Consider the following 17,258-nt stretch of genomic DNA (forward strand, 5'->3'; position numbering starts at 1 on the left):
GGCAGCCCACTAAGCATTGGCATGTCTTGATTGATTAAAATGTAAATGGCTTGATAATTAGGCTACTTGACAAACGTGATCTCCAAATGGCCAGCGCCAGTTATACTCAGCTGAATAAAATAGACTTAATATGATCTATATTTATGATAATCATATGACAGGGGGTACTTTAAATGACTGGTCCACAGTGAGGCGCTCGGGTAGAAATGGATGCTGGGAGCGCTGTGATTCCGCTGACCTCTGACCTTTGCCTCCCCCCCCAGGTGCTGGCGACGGGCCTGAGCGCGCTCTACTCGTCTCTGCCGCGGAAGATCGAGGTGCGCGGGGACGACTGGCACGCGCTGCGGCGGGAGGACTGGGTGGGCGTGTCCTCGCTGGTGCTCTTCATGAACTCGCTGGAGTTCTGCAACGCCGTGGTGCAGGTGTCCCACCCGCTGGTGCGCGGCCAGCTGCTCGACTACGTGCACAACGGCTTCCTGGTGCCCGTGATGGGCCCCGCCTTGCACAAGGTGCCGCTCCCCACCGCCCGTCTGCCTGCTGCTGCCGCTGCCTGAGGCACGGCTAACACCTGCTGTGTGGGACGTGCCTCTCATCCCCTCCGCTTTTTTTCTCTCATCCCCCCTCTCTTTTTCTCTCTTCCCCCTCTCCAGTCCTCGGTGGAGGAGATGATAGCCAGCACAGCGTACCTGGACCTGTTCCTGCGCAGCGTCACGGAAACCGCCCTGCTCAAGACCTTCCTGCGCTTCATCCTCCTGCATCGCCACGACAACGACACCATCCTCAACACGCTGCTCGCCCGCATCAGCAGCAACTCCCGGGTGAGCGAGGGGCGGGGTGTGGGGCGGGGCGGGGTGTGGGGAGGGGCAGGGAGTGGGGAGGAGCCAGGAGTGGGGAGGGGCAGGGTGCGAGGAGGAGCAGGGTGTGGGGAGGGCAAGGGAATTGTCTAGGCAGTGGCTATATTGGAAACACCGAAGGCCTGAATGTGTAAAGAAATGACACAATGCCCTTTAGAATCGACGGAGGGGGGAGGGGCCTGTGTGAGGGAAATGAGGGAAGCAGCGGTCGAGAGATGCATCGAGGTAAAGCTGGACTGGAACACTGAGAGAGAAAAGAGGAAGAGGGGAATGCCTGAGGGAGAGACGGTCTGATGAAGTCGAAAAGAGATAAAGCGCTACAGAAGAGAGAAGTAATGAAGAGAGAAAATGAGGAAGGGAGACTGAGAATTGAGAATCCTCTCGAATCCTCCCCCCCGTTCTCCAGAGGAGTGCTGTGTTTCTCTCTGCCTTACATTAGGCCTCTTACTGACTCGTTATCCAAAGAAGTGTGACTGATGCCAGATTGGTCTTCCCATTGACCTTATACTCCAAGATTATAGTTTTTTATTGTGGTAAAGCTTTTTATTTTCATTTTTTATATTTTCTTTGAAAACCCCAATGAACAGTTTCTACAGCTACGTCCAGTGCCGTACATTTAGGCATTTTAGCTGTGACTTAAATTGCAGCTTAATTTAACATAAAATCAATTTCTACAGTGATGTGTTAAGCAGAACACTTCAGGTTGGGTAACTTGCTCAAGGGCACAGCAGCAGTGCCCCACCTGGGTTTTGAACCTCCAACTCCAGAGTTACAAATCCAGTTGTACTACTTCATATCAACTACGCTGATGTTTCAAAAACAGTGCAGCACTTACTGTATGGGAAGTGAAAGTTGTGTGAGAAAACAGTGCCAGTGCCAACCATTTGCAGGTGGAAACTTGAAATATTCAGTATTGGTTACTCATTGGGTGTAACCAAATGATGTTGAGCTGTCAGTGATTGCCTCTGGAATTATGCAAGAGCATGCAGAAGTTTTGGACACCGTTTTGTCAGAGTACTGCAGAGTTACTGCTGACGCAGTATTCCTGGTGCCTGGCAATGCTGCCAATGGGAGGGGCCTAGCTCCAAAGGGGTGTGGCCTAGCTCCCAAAGGGCATGAGTTTTGGGTTATTTTTTACGGCTAGGCCACTCCCCTTTGGAGCTGCTCCAGGCACCAGAAGAACCCTCCTCGCGCCCAGGGTTGCCTGAGCGTCCGCGGTCACATGACCGGCTGCTCCTCTGTGCCTCCCACAGCTGTGCATGGTGTCCCTCAGCCTGTTCCGCACGCTGCTGGCCCTCAACTGCGAAGACCTCATGCTGCAGCTCGTCCTCCGGTGAGTGCCCGGGCTCCGCCCACACCCAGAGCGGAGCGGGTCTGCCAGTCACGCCCCGCTCAGGGCTCCGCCCACACCCACACCCAGAGCGGAGCGGGTCTGCTGGTCACGTTCGGCTTCTTCATTTCCTGTATTTCCGCGTTTATTTAGTCTCAGGACTTCCCCAAATGTGTTTGTGTTTCATGAGTGCCATTCAAAAATCTGTTATTTTCATTTTGTGTCATTTGTGATTATTTTATTTTTGTTTTTTGGGCACAATACAAGGTCATTGGGTGGTAATGACGTGTATGTGTTTTCGTGTGCACGTGTGCGTTTGCGTGTGCAAGCGTGATTACATGGGTGATGCACACTGTAGTGCCCGTGAGTGCATTTAAAAGCCAGCAGTTGTGCTGAAGCCCAGCGTTAAGACAGCTACAGTCTGATGTTTGATATTATGGGAAAGCTAGTTTGTTGATTCTCAGTTTTGAAGCAGCACTACAGTGTGTTAATGCTCAGTGTTGAGGCAGCACTACAGTGTGTTAATGCTCAGTGTTGAGGCAGCACTACAGTGTGTTAATGCTCAGTGTTGAGGCAGCACTACAGTGTGTTGATGCTCAGTGTTCAGGCAGCACTACAGTGTGTTGATGCTCAGTGTTCAGGCAGCACTACAGTGTGTTGATGCTCACTGTTTAGGCAGCACTACAGTGTGTTGATACCCTGTTCAGGTACCTGATCCCCTGCACGCACGTCATGCTGAGCCAGAGGCGTGCTGTGAAGGAGACGGACATCTATGGCAAGTCCGCCGATAGGTTCCTCTCCCTTATCCCTGAGTGCTGCCGCCTGGACACAGCGCCCTCTAGTGACCGGGAGGACGACCCTGCCTTCTGGGATAAAGGTGAGGACTCTGAGAACATGCTGAATGATTGAGCTCAGTGAGTCCAGTTATTTAATAGTTTTTTTTTCTTGCTGACGTTGTCTTCAGGTGCAGAAGACAATATGGACAGTGATATGCGATGCAGTCTTTGTGTGTATGTGGAGTAACTGCACGTGTTTCTTTTTGTAATTTCACCGTAACATTGATGGTGACACCTTTGGCAAATTTCCTCTTCTGGGTAGACGGTAACTAACTGCACTGTTCCGTTATGGATCCTCCTCACGGCGTAATTCATGCTGTTGTGACCAGTATTTCCCATGATGCTTTATGTCTGGCATCCTTTCCCCTCCTGCAGTTCCGGGGAGCCCCACCGCGGAGTCGCCCGTCCACCCCAAACCCAGCACCCCGTCCCGCCTGGTCCTCTTCATCCGGCAGCAGAGCAGCGGAGGGGGGGTGTCCCCCCCGTCGGGCTCGGAGACGACCCCGGCGTCCCCCCGGGGGGGCCCCAGCCCGCTGTCCCCGGACAGCCCCGTGCACCCGGCCCCTGAGGCCGGGGAGCTGGAGACGGGGTACCTGGCCTACCTGCGGGACGCGCGCCGGGGCATCGAGCTCTGCTCCTGGGGCTGCCGCGACTGGTCCGCCCCCTACGACGGGGAAGACCCCTCCCCCGGCTCCGTCCCGCCCCCGGCGCCTCCTCCCCCGCCCGTCGTCGCGGAGACCCTCCCGGGGGGCGGGGCTAACGGAGAGGCGGGCGCGGGCGCGGACTCCGGCCAGCAGAGGGCGGCGGTGGTGGCGGCGGCGCGCTCGGAGTGGGGCAGCTCGGACCGGGACAGCGGCGAGTGGGACATCACCATCAGCAAGAACTGCATCAGCCTCACGCCCCGCACCAAGAAGCGCAGCCTGCAGCGGGAGGCACCCCTCCTCAAACACGCACCCCAGCCCCGCCCCTGCCCCCTCCCGCCCTCCTCGCAGCTGCCCCACCCCGCAGCGGGGCCCCAGGGACCGCAGGCGGCGGCGCTTTACAACGGGGCGGGGCAGGGAGGGCCGTGTGCGGACGTGCAGGAGGCGGAGTCGGAGGTGAAGAAGGTGAAGAGGGACTCTGGAGGCGATCCGCCCCCTGGGGAGGCGGGGCTGAACAGAGGGGTCGTGGGGCGGCCCCCCGCGTCTGGGGCGAAGCAGCAGGGCTGGGCGGCTCAGGGGGGTCAGGGCCAGCCCGCCCCGCCCTTACCAAACGCCAGCGAGGCCCCGGAGCCCGCCCCGAAACCAAATTCGGCTCCGAACGCGCGGGTGGGACCTGCGGAGCCGCCGGCGCCGAGCCTGGGGCTGGAGTCGGTGGAGAGCCTGATCGAGGAGCTCCTGGAGCGGGCGCCCGCGGGCCCGCCGGCCGGTGACCCGGGCGTCCAGGGCATCAGCATCGAGGCCTTCCACCAGGAGCTGCGCGAGCTGGAGGACCGCGTGCGGGAGAGGAGGGGGGCGGAGGACGCCGCCGCCAGGGACCCCCCTGTCCCCACCCCCGGCCCCGGCCCCGACCCCGCCCTCGCGGACGACCGCCCCCCGTCGCCGCCGGACTCTGACCTCAGCGCGGCCGAACCCAAAGCGGAGAGCTCGGCGCCGGGCGTGTTGAGCCCCGCCCATCCCCTGACACAGCCCGCCTCTCAGCCTTACACAGGTGAGCTCGCTAGGGCCCGGGCTGCAGGGTGGGTTTAAAGCAATGTGGTGCCAGTGCTGAGTCTCTCTCTCTCTCTCTCTCTCTCTGTATCTCTCTATCTGTGTCTCTCTCTCTCTCTCTCTCTCTCTCTCTCTCTGTATCTCTCTCTCTCTCCCCCTCCCTCTTCCTGCAGGACCCTTCATGGCTGTGCTGTTTGCCAAGCTGGAGTGCATGCTGCAGAACTCTCTGTACGTCAACATCCTGCTGACCGGCATCCTGGCCCAGCTGGCCTGCTACCCCCAGCCCCTGCTCCGCTCCTTCCTCCTCAACACCAACATGGTCTTCCAGCCCAGCGTCAAATCGCTCATCCAGGTACAGAACCTGCGCGTGCTGTCCTCTCTGCTCCCTTTCTCTTCTGTCCTTCCTCTCTGCTCCCTTTCTCTTCTGTCCTTCCTCTCTGCTCCCTTTCTCTTCTCTCCTTCCTCTCTGCTACCTTTCTCTTCTGTCCTTCCTCTCTGCTGCCTTTCTCTTCTCTCCTTCCTCTCTGCTCCCTTTCTCTTCTCTCTTTCCTCTCTGCACTGTTTCTTATCTCTTGTTCCCATCTCTTTCTCATCATCCACTCCTCTTCCTATACCTTTTACTCTTCTTTTGATTCACTTTCTGTTCTCTGTTTTGTCACTGTTGCATCTGTGTACCAATCAAAAGCTTTTCTTGCCATTTCAAAACTCTGTGATTGGTCACTCGCTCACCTTTTACTAAAGGCTAAAATGGGCCCTCCCAATGGCCCTCTTTTCTGGATCACCCTCTCTCCCCCAGAATAGGAACTAGGCATTTGAGCTGAATCTCTGTCACGTATAAGCTGAAGTTTTGAGATCACTGAAGAACCGCATTGAGGCGTTTGTACTGAATCTCTCTCTCTCCTTCTCCTCTCGTACCCTCGTTGTACTGCTCTCTCTCTCTCAGGTCGTCTACCTCCTTGTCTATCTCTCTCTCTCTCGCATTCAGGTTCTGGGGTCGGTGAAAAACCGCATTGAGGCGTTTGTACTGAACCTCTCTCTCGCGTTCAGGTTCTGGGGTCGGTGAAGAACCGCATCGAGGCGTTTGTACTGAATCTCTCTCTCTCGCGTTCAGGTTCTGGGGTTGGTGAAGAAGCGCATCGAGGCTTTTGTACTGAATCTCTCTCTCTCTCGCGTTCAGGTTCTGGGGTTGGTGAAGAACCGCATCAAGGCGTTTGTACTGAATCTCTCTCTCGCTTTCAGGTTCTGGGGTCGGTGAAGAACCGCATCGAGGCGTTTGTACTGAATCTCTCTCTCTCTCGCGTTCAGGTTCTGGGGTCGGTGAAGAACCGCATCGAGGCGTTTGTACTGAATCTCTCTCTCGCGTTCAGGTTCTGGGGTCGGTGAAGAACCGCATCGAGGCGTTTGTACTGAATCTCTCTCTCATGTTCAGGTTCTGGGGTCGGTGAAGAAGCGCATCGAGGCGTTTGTACTGAATCTCTCTCTCTCTCGCGTTCAGGTTCTGGGGTCGGTGAAGAACCGCATCGAGGCGTTTGTACTGAATCTCTCTCTCTCTCACGTTCAGGTTCTGGGGTCGGTGAAGAACCGCATCGAGGCGTTTGTACTGAATCTCTCTCACTCTCGCGTTCAGGTTCTGGGGTCGGTGAAGAACCGCACCGAGGCGTTTGTACTGAATCTCTCTCACTCTCGCGTTCAGGTTCTGGGGTCGGTGAAGAACCGCATCGAGGCGTTTGTACTGAATCTCTCTTGCGTTCAGGTTCTGGGGTCGGTGAAGAACCGCATCGAGGCGTTTGTACTGAATCTCTCTCTCTCACGTTCAGGTTCTGGGGTCGGTGAAGAACCGCACTGAGGCGTTTGTACTGAATCTCTCTCTCGCGTTCAGGTTCTGGGGTCGGTGAAGAACCGCATCGAGGCGTTTGTACTGAATCTCTCTCTCGCGTTCAGGTTCTGGGGTCGGTGAAGAACCGCATCGAGGCGTTTGTACTGAATCTCTCTCTCGCGTTCAGGTTCTGGGGTCGGTGAAGAAGCGCATCGAGGCGTTTGTACTGAATCTCTCTCTCGCGTTCAGGTTCTGGGGTCGGTGAAGAACCGCATCGAGGCGTTTGCCGCCACGCAGGAGGATTTCCCGGCCATGCTGCGGAAGGCCCGGCGGTACCTGGCGGCTCGCGGGAAGCTGGACTGGGGCGACTCGCCAGTGGGCGTGCCCAACCTCCGCCGCTCCGACTCACTGGGTGAGAGCATGCGGGCTGGGTGGGGCTGGGGGGCGGGGCTGGGTGGGGTGGGGCAGGAGCAGAGCAGGTCATATTCTCAAGACAACCGATTCGCTCTGTGCTGCAGTTGCCAGGGTGACGGGTTAGTGGCAGTCAGGTAAGAGCGTGGATTCGGATGGACTGGTCGTAGTACATTTAGTGAGCGAAATTTCAGCTGTTCAGCAGTCCCTGCTTTCTTCCAGGAAGAGCCCAACTAAGATTTTCTAACTCTTGAGAATAGGCTGTTAAGGGCCTGCAGCGCTCTCGCTGTGTTCTCACGACTTGTTAAGACCCGGGAGCCTGCAGCGATCAGTGAACAGTGAAGAGCCTGTTAGCAGAAATTGCACTCCTGTGCTGGTCATTTCTCAGGCTTTTACAGAGAGGACTGGTGGAGCCAGTCCCCTGACTGCCGTCATTTCATTTGTCATCCGTTTATCGTGATGCATATGTAGAGTCCATTTGGGAGCTTTGTGTTATTGTGTGTGTGGTTGTGTGTTCATTTGTATGTAAGTTTGTGTGTGTCTGCACATGGCTCAGTTAGTCTCTGTTAAACCTATGATAAGACACAGCAGTATGTTTTTGTTTTTTTACCTGTTTCCATGTTGCACTTGTAACATTTTCTTTTTTCAGTGTTTTTTTTTTTATCTCTGTATGAGATGAGTAATGGCCCTTGTCATTTCCTGTTGCGTAATCACCATGAACGCATCAGTGTGCTAATCCAAAGAATATGACCTCTCTTTACAGCTAAGCAGATGACGTTTGAAATTGAATAGCTTGTGTTGTAGTAACCGTGTAAGCAGCATAACCAATTTAGGATTAAGTACGTCGTTATGTAGGGCAGATGTTTCCCTCGCCGCAGTGCTGTAATACACTTGCTATTTAACGCTCTAGCCTATGGAACACGTGTAAAGCAACATGATATACTGTCACTCTATATTAACGAAGCATTTGGCATGATTGATACATGAGAAATTACAGTACTCATGCTACTCGGTTTAACCCAAACTTATTTTATTTTTTTTATCTGAAGCAAATTCATAGAATGCACATGCATCTTTTAATGGGATGTAATGATCTTTTGTTTTTTCCAGCGTACTGTAATAAGTGAGGCAATAAAAGGCATTCTGGTTTGTCTTCTGTATTATTAGAAAAAGTGATACAAGTCAATATAATTACTGCATTTAGTGAAAATATGTTAGAAATGAGCATTTCTTTCAGTGATATTATGGTTTTAACATGCGCCTGTAATTTATGAACAAATCTTCCTTACACCCTGGCACATATTTGTTAATTCCTTTCATTGTAGCGTGCTGCTTCTAGTAACATATTTCCCTTAAGAATTAAAACGTCCAGTACATGTGCTGTTCTTACAAGTAGCTTAAACACTGAACAGTGAACTAAATATAGAAATATTAACTGAAGCGTTTCATTAGAGATTAGAACGTGCTATTCTCTTTTTTTGGAAAGTCAGGGATCCGTGCCAGTGTTCTTATTTTTGAATTCGCATTCCTCACACATTTGCGGAATGGAAAAATTGGCATCACCCAAACTCAGCGTTAACAAATGCGCTCATACTTTCAGAAATGCAGCTCTTGTCATTCTCAGAGCTATATAAGCACCTCATTCATCCTACCTGTGTGATTAAGCCCCTTGAGATTCCAGCTCAGAGGCGATGGTTATCTCTGCTGTGTGGCATGATGACTGTAAATATATTCTCGTAAAGTAATGAAATTTGCAACCAGCTGCATGACTGGTCTGATGAAGACACCTTACAGAGAACTGAGAAAAGCAGCCATAGACCCTGTCCTACAATGCAGGATAGATAGTGAACAAAAATGTGAAAGAGAAAAAGGAAAAACCCAAGTGAAGTGATGGTTTTGATTATGTGGTGGTTCAGCAAATATTAAATAAAAGGTGTGCATTTCCCATCCCTGCATAAATCGAAAGACATAAAATGGAATAACTTCTTTTGGCCTCTAACCAAGTTGACATACAGGAAATTATCTGTGTAAATGCATAGACTGGCAGTGACAGCTCTACGTAATAATAATGAATCATTCTTATCAGCATCTCAAAGTGATTTTTTGATGGTGGTGAACTCACCTCAGCCTCTGACATTGTGTGGCAGTCTCCTGGTTGATGCGGCCATCTTGTTTCAGAACACTCCAAAATGTGACACTTTCAGTGAATTTGACATGTTCGTTTTGTGTGCATATGTTACAGTGAAGAGCCGGAAGCCATCGTTGGGGGACCTGCTCCTCCGCCACACCCAGAGCCCCACGCGGGCGCGGCAGGCGGCGCAGCTGGCCCTGGCTCACGTGCGGGACGGCAGCCAATCCCTGCACAGCGCGCTGTTCCGGGGCGGAGCCGGGGGCGGGGCCTCGGGAGTGGAGAAGCAGGCGGAGGCCCTGCGGGTGAAGAACGCGGTGTATAGCGCCGTGGTCTTCTCAGAGTTCCTGAAGGAGCTGGCCGCCCTGGCACAGGAACACGCCGTCGCAATGCCTTTCCCCCGCAGCCAGGGGGCAGAAGAGTGACTGCCAGGGAGCACCGCAGAGCCGTCCAAATCCTCCTTTGTAAAAACTCTGTAATAAGTGCGTGTTAGGGAGCACTGTACAGCTTTAGGAAATTGTGCATATATATAAATATATATATATATATACATATGTATATAATATTTATGTGTACATACATTTACAAGAGGCTCAGTGACATCCAGGTTTGGAAGAGGGGCCTGTGGCTCCATGTTGGGTTATGACCTAACGAGTCCACACAGTACAGTACTGGCTATTTGCGTAGTTGTATATGCAGGCACAAACTGACCTGAGGTTATGGGGTGAATGGGGTGAGCTTATCCCAGCAGGCACGCTCGGACAGTGCTAAGTGAGAGTTTATGGGAGATGGAGTCCAGCCAACACTCTCAGAAATTGCATGGGTGTGTGAGTGTTTATGGGAGATGGAGTCCAGCAGACCATCTCAGAAATTGCATGGGTGTGTGAGTGTTTATGGGAGATGGAGTCCAGCAGACACACTCAGAAATTGCATGGGTGTGTGAGTGTTTATGGGAGATGGAGTCCAGCAGACACTCTCAGAAATTGCATAGGTGTGTGAGTGTTTATGGGAGATGGAGTTCAGCAGACACTCTCAGAAATTAGTAGCAGGTCCTCCATGACGAGACACCTGGGTGACCACTCGGTTTTATTTCAGTATGTCACTTTTTAAATCACTTTTTAAATTGCTCTTATGATTTCAAATGTGAAATTTGAAATCATAAGAGCAACTTGTATCAATATCAAGAGGAGGCACAGTCTGACTGCTGGTGATCTGTTTGTAGTCTTTAAACAGTCAGGTGCCCAGTGCCAGAATGCAGGTTTGCCTGATGGTTTATGGTGTGAAACAGTACAGGGTGCCTGGACTTGCGAGGAAGGCGAATTCACAGCTGGTGTTTGAGAAGAGAAGCTGGGGAGGGCACTGCTATGGCATCAGTTAAAACTGCTCCAGGTCCAGTGTTTAGACTTTTCCTTCTCTTTGAGCGCAAGCCAAAATCTGCCTGACGGTAATTTCGAGGGTACAGGCACGACACCTTAAATAATTTAATTCACATTTTAATTGGATAATTAAATAGTGCCAGTGCCACAGGCACTAAAAAGCCAAATCTGAAAATGGGTCTCGGTCGAAAATGTATCTCAATGTAGTCTCATGAAGACTGACAGAATTTAGAACTGAAGAGACATTTCAGCTCTGATAATTCTAGGAATACAAGACTGCTGCTTATAAGGTGGGGCTAGTTCACTGCAAGTCATATTGTAAGGCATGAATAGATTGTTAAAAACTGCTTGCACTCCAACCATCAGAGAATACGAGGAAACCAAGAGAGTTTATTTGGATATGTCTGAATATGTCTGAGCAGCCTCCGCTCGTACAAAAAAATTCCAAGTTGCAAAATGGCTTTTTGAACTTTGCACTTTGATTTTTTTTGTCTGCCGTTAAGCTCAGACATATTTTCATTTCTCTGTGTCCTCATAGTTGTTTTTTCATGGTTTGAATGTGAGCAGTTATTAAAAAAAAATATTTCATTATTAATTTTAAACCTATTTATTTTTGGCACACGCACCAACCAGATACTGTCTACTAGTTGCCTAGTTACAGACCCTTTTCTTAATCTTTTTATGACAGCGCACAGCGAGGGGGGGGGGGTAAACTAATCCACCACCCCCTTTATAAATCGGGACCGGTATCACCCGTTAACTGGTATCAACTACTAGGTGATACCGGTTGGTAAAATCCTCAAAATCCTGCCCCAGACTTCTGTAACACTTCAAATGCACTTTAGGGCTGATAGTGTTGCAAATTTACACAAGTGCTGGGAGCACCAGCAGTTTCCTGACAGTGTAGTGGAAAAATGTAGATTTTTGATGGAGTGAAGTGCACAAAGATTGCTGCTTGTGTCGTGCCAACCTCAGGCTTGCGTGTTTTCGGACATGTAAAGTCTGTCTGTTCAGCACTTTCCAGTAAAGAACGCAAGATTGGTTCGCAGCAGTTTCCCTGCAGACTTTCGTTTCAGCCCGTTCCCCTAAATTTCGCTCTGCCGATTCCAGTCTCGACTTCGTAGCATCACGTTTTTAAGTTCGGCTTTGGTTTTCTCCACCGCTCCCAGCTTCCCTGTCTGTGAGATACTGAGCTGCGGTTTGATTCTCCTCCTGTCCCTTTGAAAGCAGCCTTTGCCGGTCCCTCCCACGTACTCTAAAAATGAGTCAGGCATCCGTTAGCGCGGATGAGCGCTCCAGCTGTCACCCCCCAACTGCATCGCCGTCAGCTGCATTCCCGGTAGCACAAGCGCGTGCGTTTCCTGTGTGCAGCAGCCTGGGGTTTGGGTTGTGTAGATCCCACTCCCAATGGCGCTGTCACTCCACTGCCGCTGGAACTCCAACTCCCATGAGCCCCCACTGGTGCTGAATAAAGCGGATTGTGACGTTGGAGCGTGCGGTCCAGACAAGGTGGCGCCATCTCTTCCTCACTCAAATATGCCCAGGTCTGTCTGCTGTCCCTCATAGAGTCACTGAAAGAGAAAAGTGTCACTGTCCTTAATGCACTGGTGCAGTGTTACTGTGTCAGATTTAGTCTTTGTCTTCATTGAGAATTAAGTTGTGCCAGGACCCTCTGTAAATCAGCCAATCAGAATATGGATATATTGGAAAATACCCATGTAACTGCAATCAGAGTTTTGCAGAGTTTTTTTTTACATTTTTTTATTTGAAGGAGAAACGTTTTTGTACCATAGCCGTTCAGTGTTTTCATTGATTTATTCTTTTTTTTTTTTTTTTTTACTTTTGAAAAGCCATATAAGTGTCAGTTTTATTTTTTGTATCTTAAACAAAGTTGAATTAATTTTTAGTTTCCTTTTACTGCATTTTGCCTGAGTGTTTTCTAATGCAAAACATTTTAACCAAAAAAACCTGCCTAAGCAACAGTGGTGTGTTAGTGGGGATTTACTTACGATTTTTATTTTTTGCCGAGTCATCTTTTGAGAGAAAGGGAAAGAGATGAGCCTCCAGAACAACCTGCCTCTACAGGATGGAGGGAGAGAGAAACGGGGAAGGAGGAGTGTGCCTTCATAAGCTCCCTCTCGCCGTCACTCCGTCCCACCCCCAGAGGGTAATCCCCCTTGTTTTTAGCTTTGGGGGGGCTGGTTCGAGCACAGTGAGCAGTTCAGTTATACAACTCATCGCGGTCCGATCCGGCTCCGATTTATGAAGATGATTTCCTTTGTGTTTCGTTAAAGTTTGTACATTGCTTTTGAATGTCCCCTCAGTGCCAGACGGTGTTTTTAATTGGTTTTCGTGTATCGCATGTTATTTAACTAGCAGTGTTGTACTGAAAGGAAAGAGGTTGTTAGCATGGCAATCGGTACCATCCGGTCCGGAAACAGTGTTCTCGCTATTACACAGGTACACCGCGGGCCTCCCTTTAGCCTGTAGTCCACGTCCAGCCCTGACCGGTCGGTCACCTTCAGCTGCAGTTTGTCAAACAGTGCGGGTGCTAGCAAACAGAATAAGAGCTCTTTTATCCGTCACTTAAATTGACGGCAAGAGGTGACGATTGTTTGTGAGAACGTGGGGTGAACATCACGGTTAAAGAGGGCTGCTGGGCTTCTGGACTACTGTGTTATTTTGGTCCCGTACCAGAGAAGACCCACAGTCAATACTGTTCCTTTATAAATGGTAATAATTATAATTCTTGTGTACATAGAATTGTATTGTATTAAAAAAAAGACCGAAGTCCTGATTTTCACATTGTGTGAATGGTGCCATCAAACAGGCTTCTCTCAGGGTGTCTCTGTCTACCTGGCCACATTACCTGGATACCCTATCACCTGGCCAGCTTACCTGGATACTCTCTCAGCTGGCTATCTTACCTGGATACTCTCTCAGCTGGCTATCTTACCTGGATACTCTCAGCTGGCTATCTTACCTGGATACTCTCTCAGCTGGCTATCTTACCTGGCCACTTCATCTGGATACTGTTTTAGCTGACCATCTTACCTGAGTACCCCTTTAGCTGGCCACCGTATGTGGATACCAATTTATCTGTAACAGCCTATTACCCCTGCCCCCCCCCCCCCCCCCCGCCCCATTCACTGTAATATCGTGGTGCCCTGTCACGCCCTTCCCTGTTTTGTAGTTATGCTCTACCCCTACTACCCCTAACTGTCTTACTGTGCCGCCCCTGTGGACAGTGGGCAGGTCAGAGCAGCTCTGTATGCTCTCTCTTTGGCCCCCGCCGCGCTCACCGGGCTCCTTCCTGATCCGCTCCGGGGTCTGTCGGCACTGCCATACTGTAAATACCCTCCTGGTCAGTCGCATTTTTCCCAGCATCCCTCGCTGGGCCCATCATAGGAAAACTCAAGTCAGAAGCATCAGGTAGACTATCTGTGTTTGTATCTTGTGTGGGGGAAAAATGAGAATGGTATGTAAAATAGTATCTGTTAAGCCACTATGTACTGTACATTTTACTGCACAGAAATGCAACAAACACAGACGTTACAACGAGCATTTATAACCAGGGGATGTCTGCAGCTCCACGGTTAAATCTTTGAATATCTTTAAGTGGGGGTGGCAGAGAAACCTTGAAAAAGCTGAAGCATGCCTCACTCAGGCAAATTGTCTGATTGGCTGGCTGAATACTGATTCTGTTTTTTTTTTTTTTTTTCTTTAACAAGAAAATGTCTCCTCTGGAATCTATGCAACAGCTTTTGTTCTCCACCTGTGTTGATATGTGGATAGACAGACTGGAACCTGTAAATAATGTACAAGCAGAACTGATTAAAAAAGACCATGAGAGATGTAGTCTACAGAACTAAATGGAACCCACAAAATATTATGAATGTTAGAAATATTTTTATATATTTAAAACAACAAAAATAATGTGGGGACAAAGCTGTGAGAAGCATTAAAGGGAATGTTTTTATTAATTTATAAATGTTTGAATTAGCAATACTTCTTGTGTCCTGGGGTCTGTTCATTTTTTGTTTCTCTTGTTTGCTGTTGTTTTTGCATCTACTGGTCGTTCTTGATTATGCTGCAATCTTTGTTGCTGCTTAACAATTCAATCTGGGCACACAGTTAGCATAGCTAATGAATGGTCTTTTGCAGATACTGAACATTGCTGTTACCCACAGTTACTACAACAGCCCTGCATATCCACTGAACACGACTGAGTAAACTATTGTTTTCCTGATAATACTTCTGACCGTCAGGCTGACATAGCTGCTGAATTGGTAATGCCCTTAAATTCAACGTGACTGTATTACACAGAATGGCAGGCGTGACATCACTTTTACTGGGATTGGATTTAGTCAGTTGCTCTTAGCATCAATCATATCCCCTGTGGTTGAGGCCAAGAATATATAAGAGCATGTTCTGTGGCCAGAGCAGCCCATCTAGCTCATTGATTTTGCCTGCAGTGTATGTGCAATCTAAGAAGCGGCATGTAATTAGATGTTTAACTATTGTATAGCAAAAATGCTTGACAGAAATAATGGAATATTGTGATACTGATAGAAGCACATACAGTGCTGGGCCCTAAAAGAGTTTATATGTATCAGGTCTTGTTTTGAACACCTCAGATATCTTGGCAATCCGTTTAGGGGACTAAACAGTTATTAATGCTTGGAACTGATTGCCAGGCCTCGTATCAGTGCAAGTTCTTCTCTACTTTACATTTTTACATAAATGTATAAAAATAATATTTTTAGAAACTTAGAAGGTATAAATTAGATGGTAAGTTATAGATTGCATCAACAATGCCAGTTTTTCAGTGGCAGTTCTAAATGTCATATTGAGATTCACTGATTGACACGGATTTCACTTTTCGTTGTACACACCAGTTTCATAGTTAAACACGGTAGGCTTTCATAGGCTTGCCCCAAAACTCCCAACAGGTGGTGCCACTCGCGTTCATATACATATGTGTTGTAAAAAAAGGAAACCAGCATACACTGTGGCTCTCCAGGACCTGGGTTTAAGGACCGCTGATAGAAATGCACAGGTGATTTTGGATAATTCCTTTTTCACATATTATATGTCATTATACAGTAAGTGCCCCCAGAGAAGACAGGACCATGGATAATTGTAGAATCATTTTAAATGTAATCAGATGGAGGTAAGAGGTTCCGATTATTGTGTTAAAATGCGTTTGTGCAGTAAACTCTGGATTCACATTCTCTGGATGTAGAGGAAATGGCTCTGGTCATATAAATATTTCAGAGTAGTGATTGTGGCAGTGTCCTCTTACTGATGAATCTTAAAATAGTCTTTTGGGATATGTCACAGGCACCAAGTCGCACTTAGATGTATGAAGCTTGCATCCATGGTTAATGGTTAGGTTAACGTTTATCTGGTTATGGGCCAAACAATTTTTTATTTTAGATTTTTTATTTTTTATTAAAATCCCCTCTTCCTTTTTCTCCCCATTTTGGAATGCAGCAGCTCTTATCGCAAACTCCGCCATTGATTCAAGTGTGTCCTGCAGCACGCCCTCAGAGGCCAATCCTTTTTGCACGACAGCTTGCAAGTCAGGCTTACCCAGACATGAGTTGCAGGAAGACTCTTCATTTGCAGCATAACTGGCTAATTTGTGGGCTTCCAATCAACCAGCAGGGGTCTCGCTATGCGACCAAAGGGCCAAGACTGAGCTGTGTTTTGAAGCTATCAGCACCAGCACGGCTAGCTCCAGTATAGGTCTTTCAGCCACCTGATTCCGTGTAAGTCAGTGGTGCTGTCCTATTTCTTATAAGTCAACTGAAATCATCCCATCCTTGAGCAATACTACATGTAATTGTGCCCTGTTGGCAGGAAACTTTCTTAATCTTTTGACTAACTGGTCTCACAGTGGACAGTTGCAATTTTACACATTGATCCAATTTTTTTAAGTGGCCACAGAGATACCAGGTGGACAAGCCGCAGAATGCATATCCAGAAATGAAGTAAAGGGAAAACCTGCACCAAAGAAGGCCTTGAAACAAAGATCTAAGTGGTCGTCAGGTGCAGTTTGCCGTTTCCATCAGTTAACCTACCTCATTTAACTGATTAGCTATGTGCATCAATGCTGGTACTCCTAGATTAGATCACAGTAAAATGGTTCATACAGGTATACAAGATCCATTTTTAGGAGTCATGCATAAGCTTTTCCGTATATTTAGCTAAAATATCAGGTCCCATGGGGCTAATTATCTCATTAAGATTAGAAGTTGGCACAAAATGGACCAGAAATGGATCCAGCCCTCCCTGCCTGCCCCTGATGGAACAGGTAAGGCCCTGCACTCTTGGTCCCATCCTCCCAGTACGTCTCATTAGCCCTTCCACTGTTAGTGATGGAAGAGGACACACGGTGTGCGGGATGCAAACCAATACTTGCACGATTAGAGGACAGGGACACTATAGCCTACTTCCTGTCCTGTTGAGTTTCACTCTTCCTGCACTGGTTTTGGGTTTCACATTAGATTTCCCACTTTGAACCAGGTCAGTTTACATAGTAAGACCCATGGCCTGACTTGTAATTTTTTTCCTTTTGTATAGACATACTTTCAGCTCCAACAAAAGGATACACATCCAACAAAGCTGCACAACAGTATTGTGCTTTTTCCATTGAATACAGCATGTGCAGGTTAGCCTATATTTTGTATAACAATGAAATCCATGCCCCAAGACTGATGCACTTTGAGTCTACATGGCTGGCAGACATTAACTGCAACACTTCAGGTTAAGGATATTAGATCATAATCCATGTTGTCACCAGAGCCCCTCTTT

General features: G+C 48.8%; 1 protein-coding gene across 4 annotated transcripts in view; it reads left to right on the forward strand.

The window, feature by feature from the left end:
* Positions 1–14,447, forward strand: part of LOC135250899 (FHF complex subunit HOOK-interacting protein 1B-like) — a 33,882-nt gene extending 19,435 nt beyond the window's left edge. For 3 of the 4 annotated variants that reach the window (XM_064327701.1, XM_064327700.1, XM_064327703.1), the window contains 8 exons: positions 264–509; positions 651–818; positions 2,108–2,187; positions 2,892–3,061; positions 3,396–4,709; positions 4,882–5,060; positions 6,774–6,936; positions 9,178–14,447. In XM_064327701.1, the coding sequence (XP_064183771.1) occupies positions 264–509; positions 651–818; positions 2,108–2,187; positions 2,892–3,061; positions 3,396–4,709; positions 4,882–5,060; positions 6,774–6,936; positions 9,178–9,488 (2,631 nt within the window). In that variant the 3' untranslated portion in view covers positions 9,489–14,447. Of the gene's footprint in view, positions 1–263; positions 510–650; positions 819–2,107; positions 2,188–2,891; positions 3,062–3,395; positions 4,710–4,881; positions 5,061–5,755; positions 6,308–6,773; positions 6,937–9,177 lie in introns of those variants that run through there. The other variant, XM_064327704.1, reaches the window with a different exon arrangement.
* The last annotated feature ends 2,811 nt before the right edge of the window (positions 14,448–17,258 follow it).

The sequence above is a fragment of the Anguilla rostrata genome, chromosome 3 (assembly GCF_018555375.3).
Source record: "Anguilla rostrata isolate EN2019 chromosome 3, ASM1855537v3, whole genome shotgun sequence".
Classification (NCBI taxonomy): Eukaryota; Metazoa; Chordata; class Actinopteri; order Anguilliformes; family Anguillidae; genus Anguilla; species Anguilla rostrata.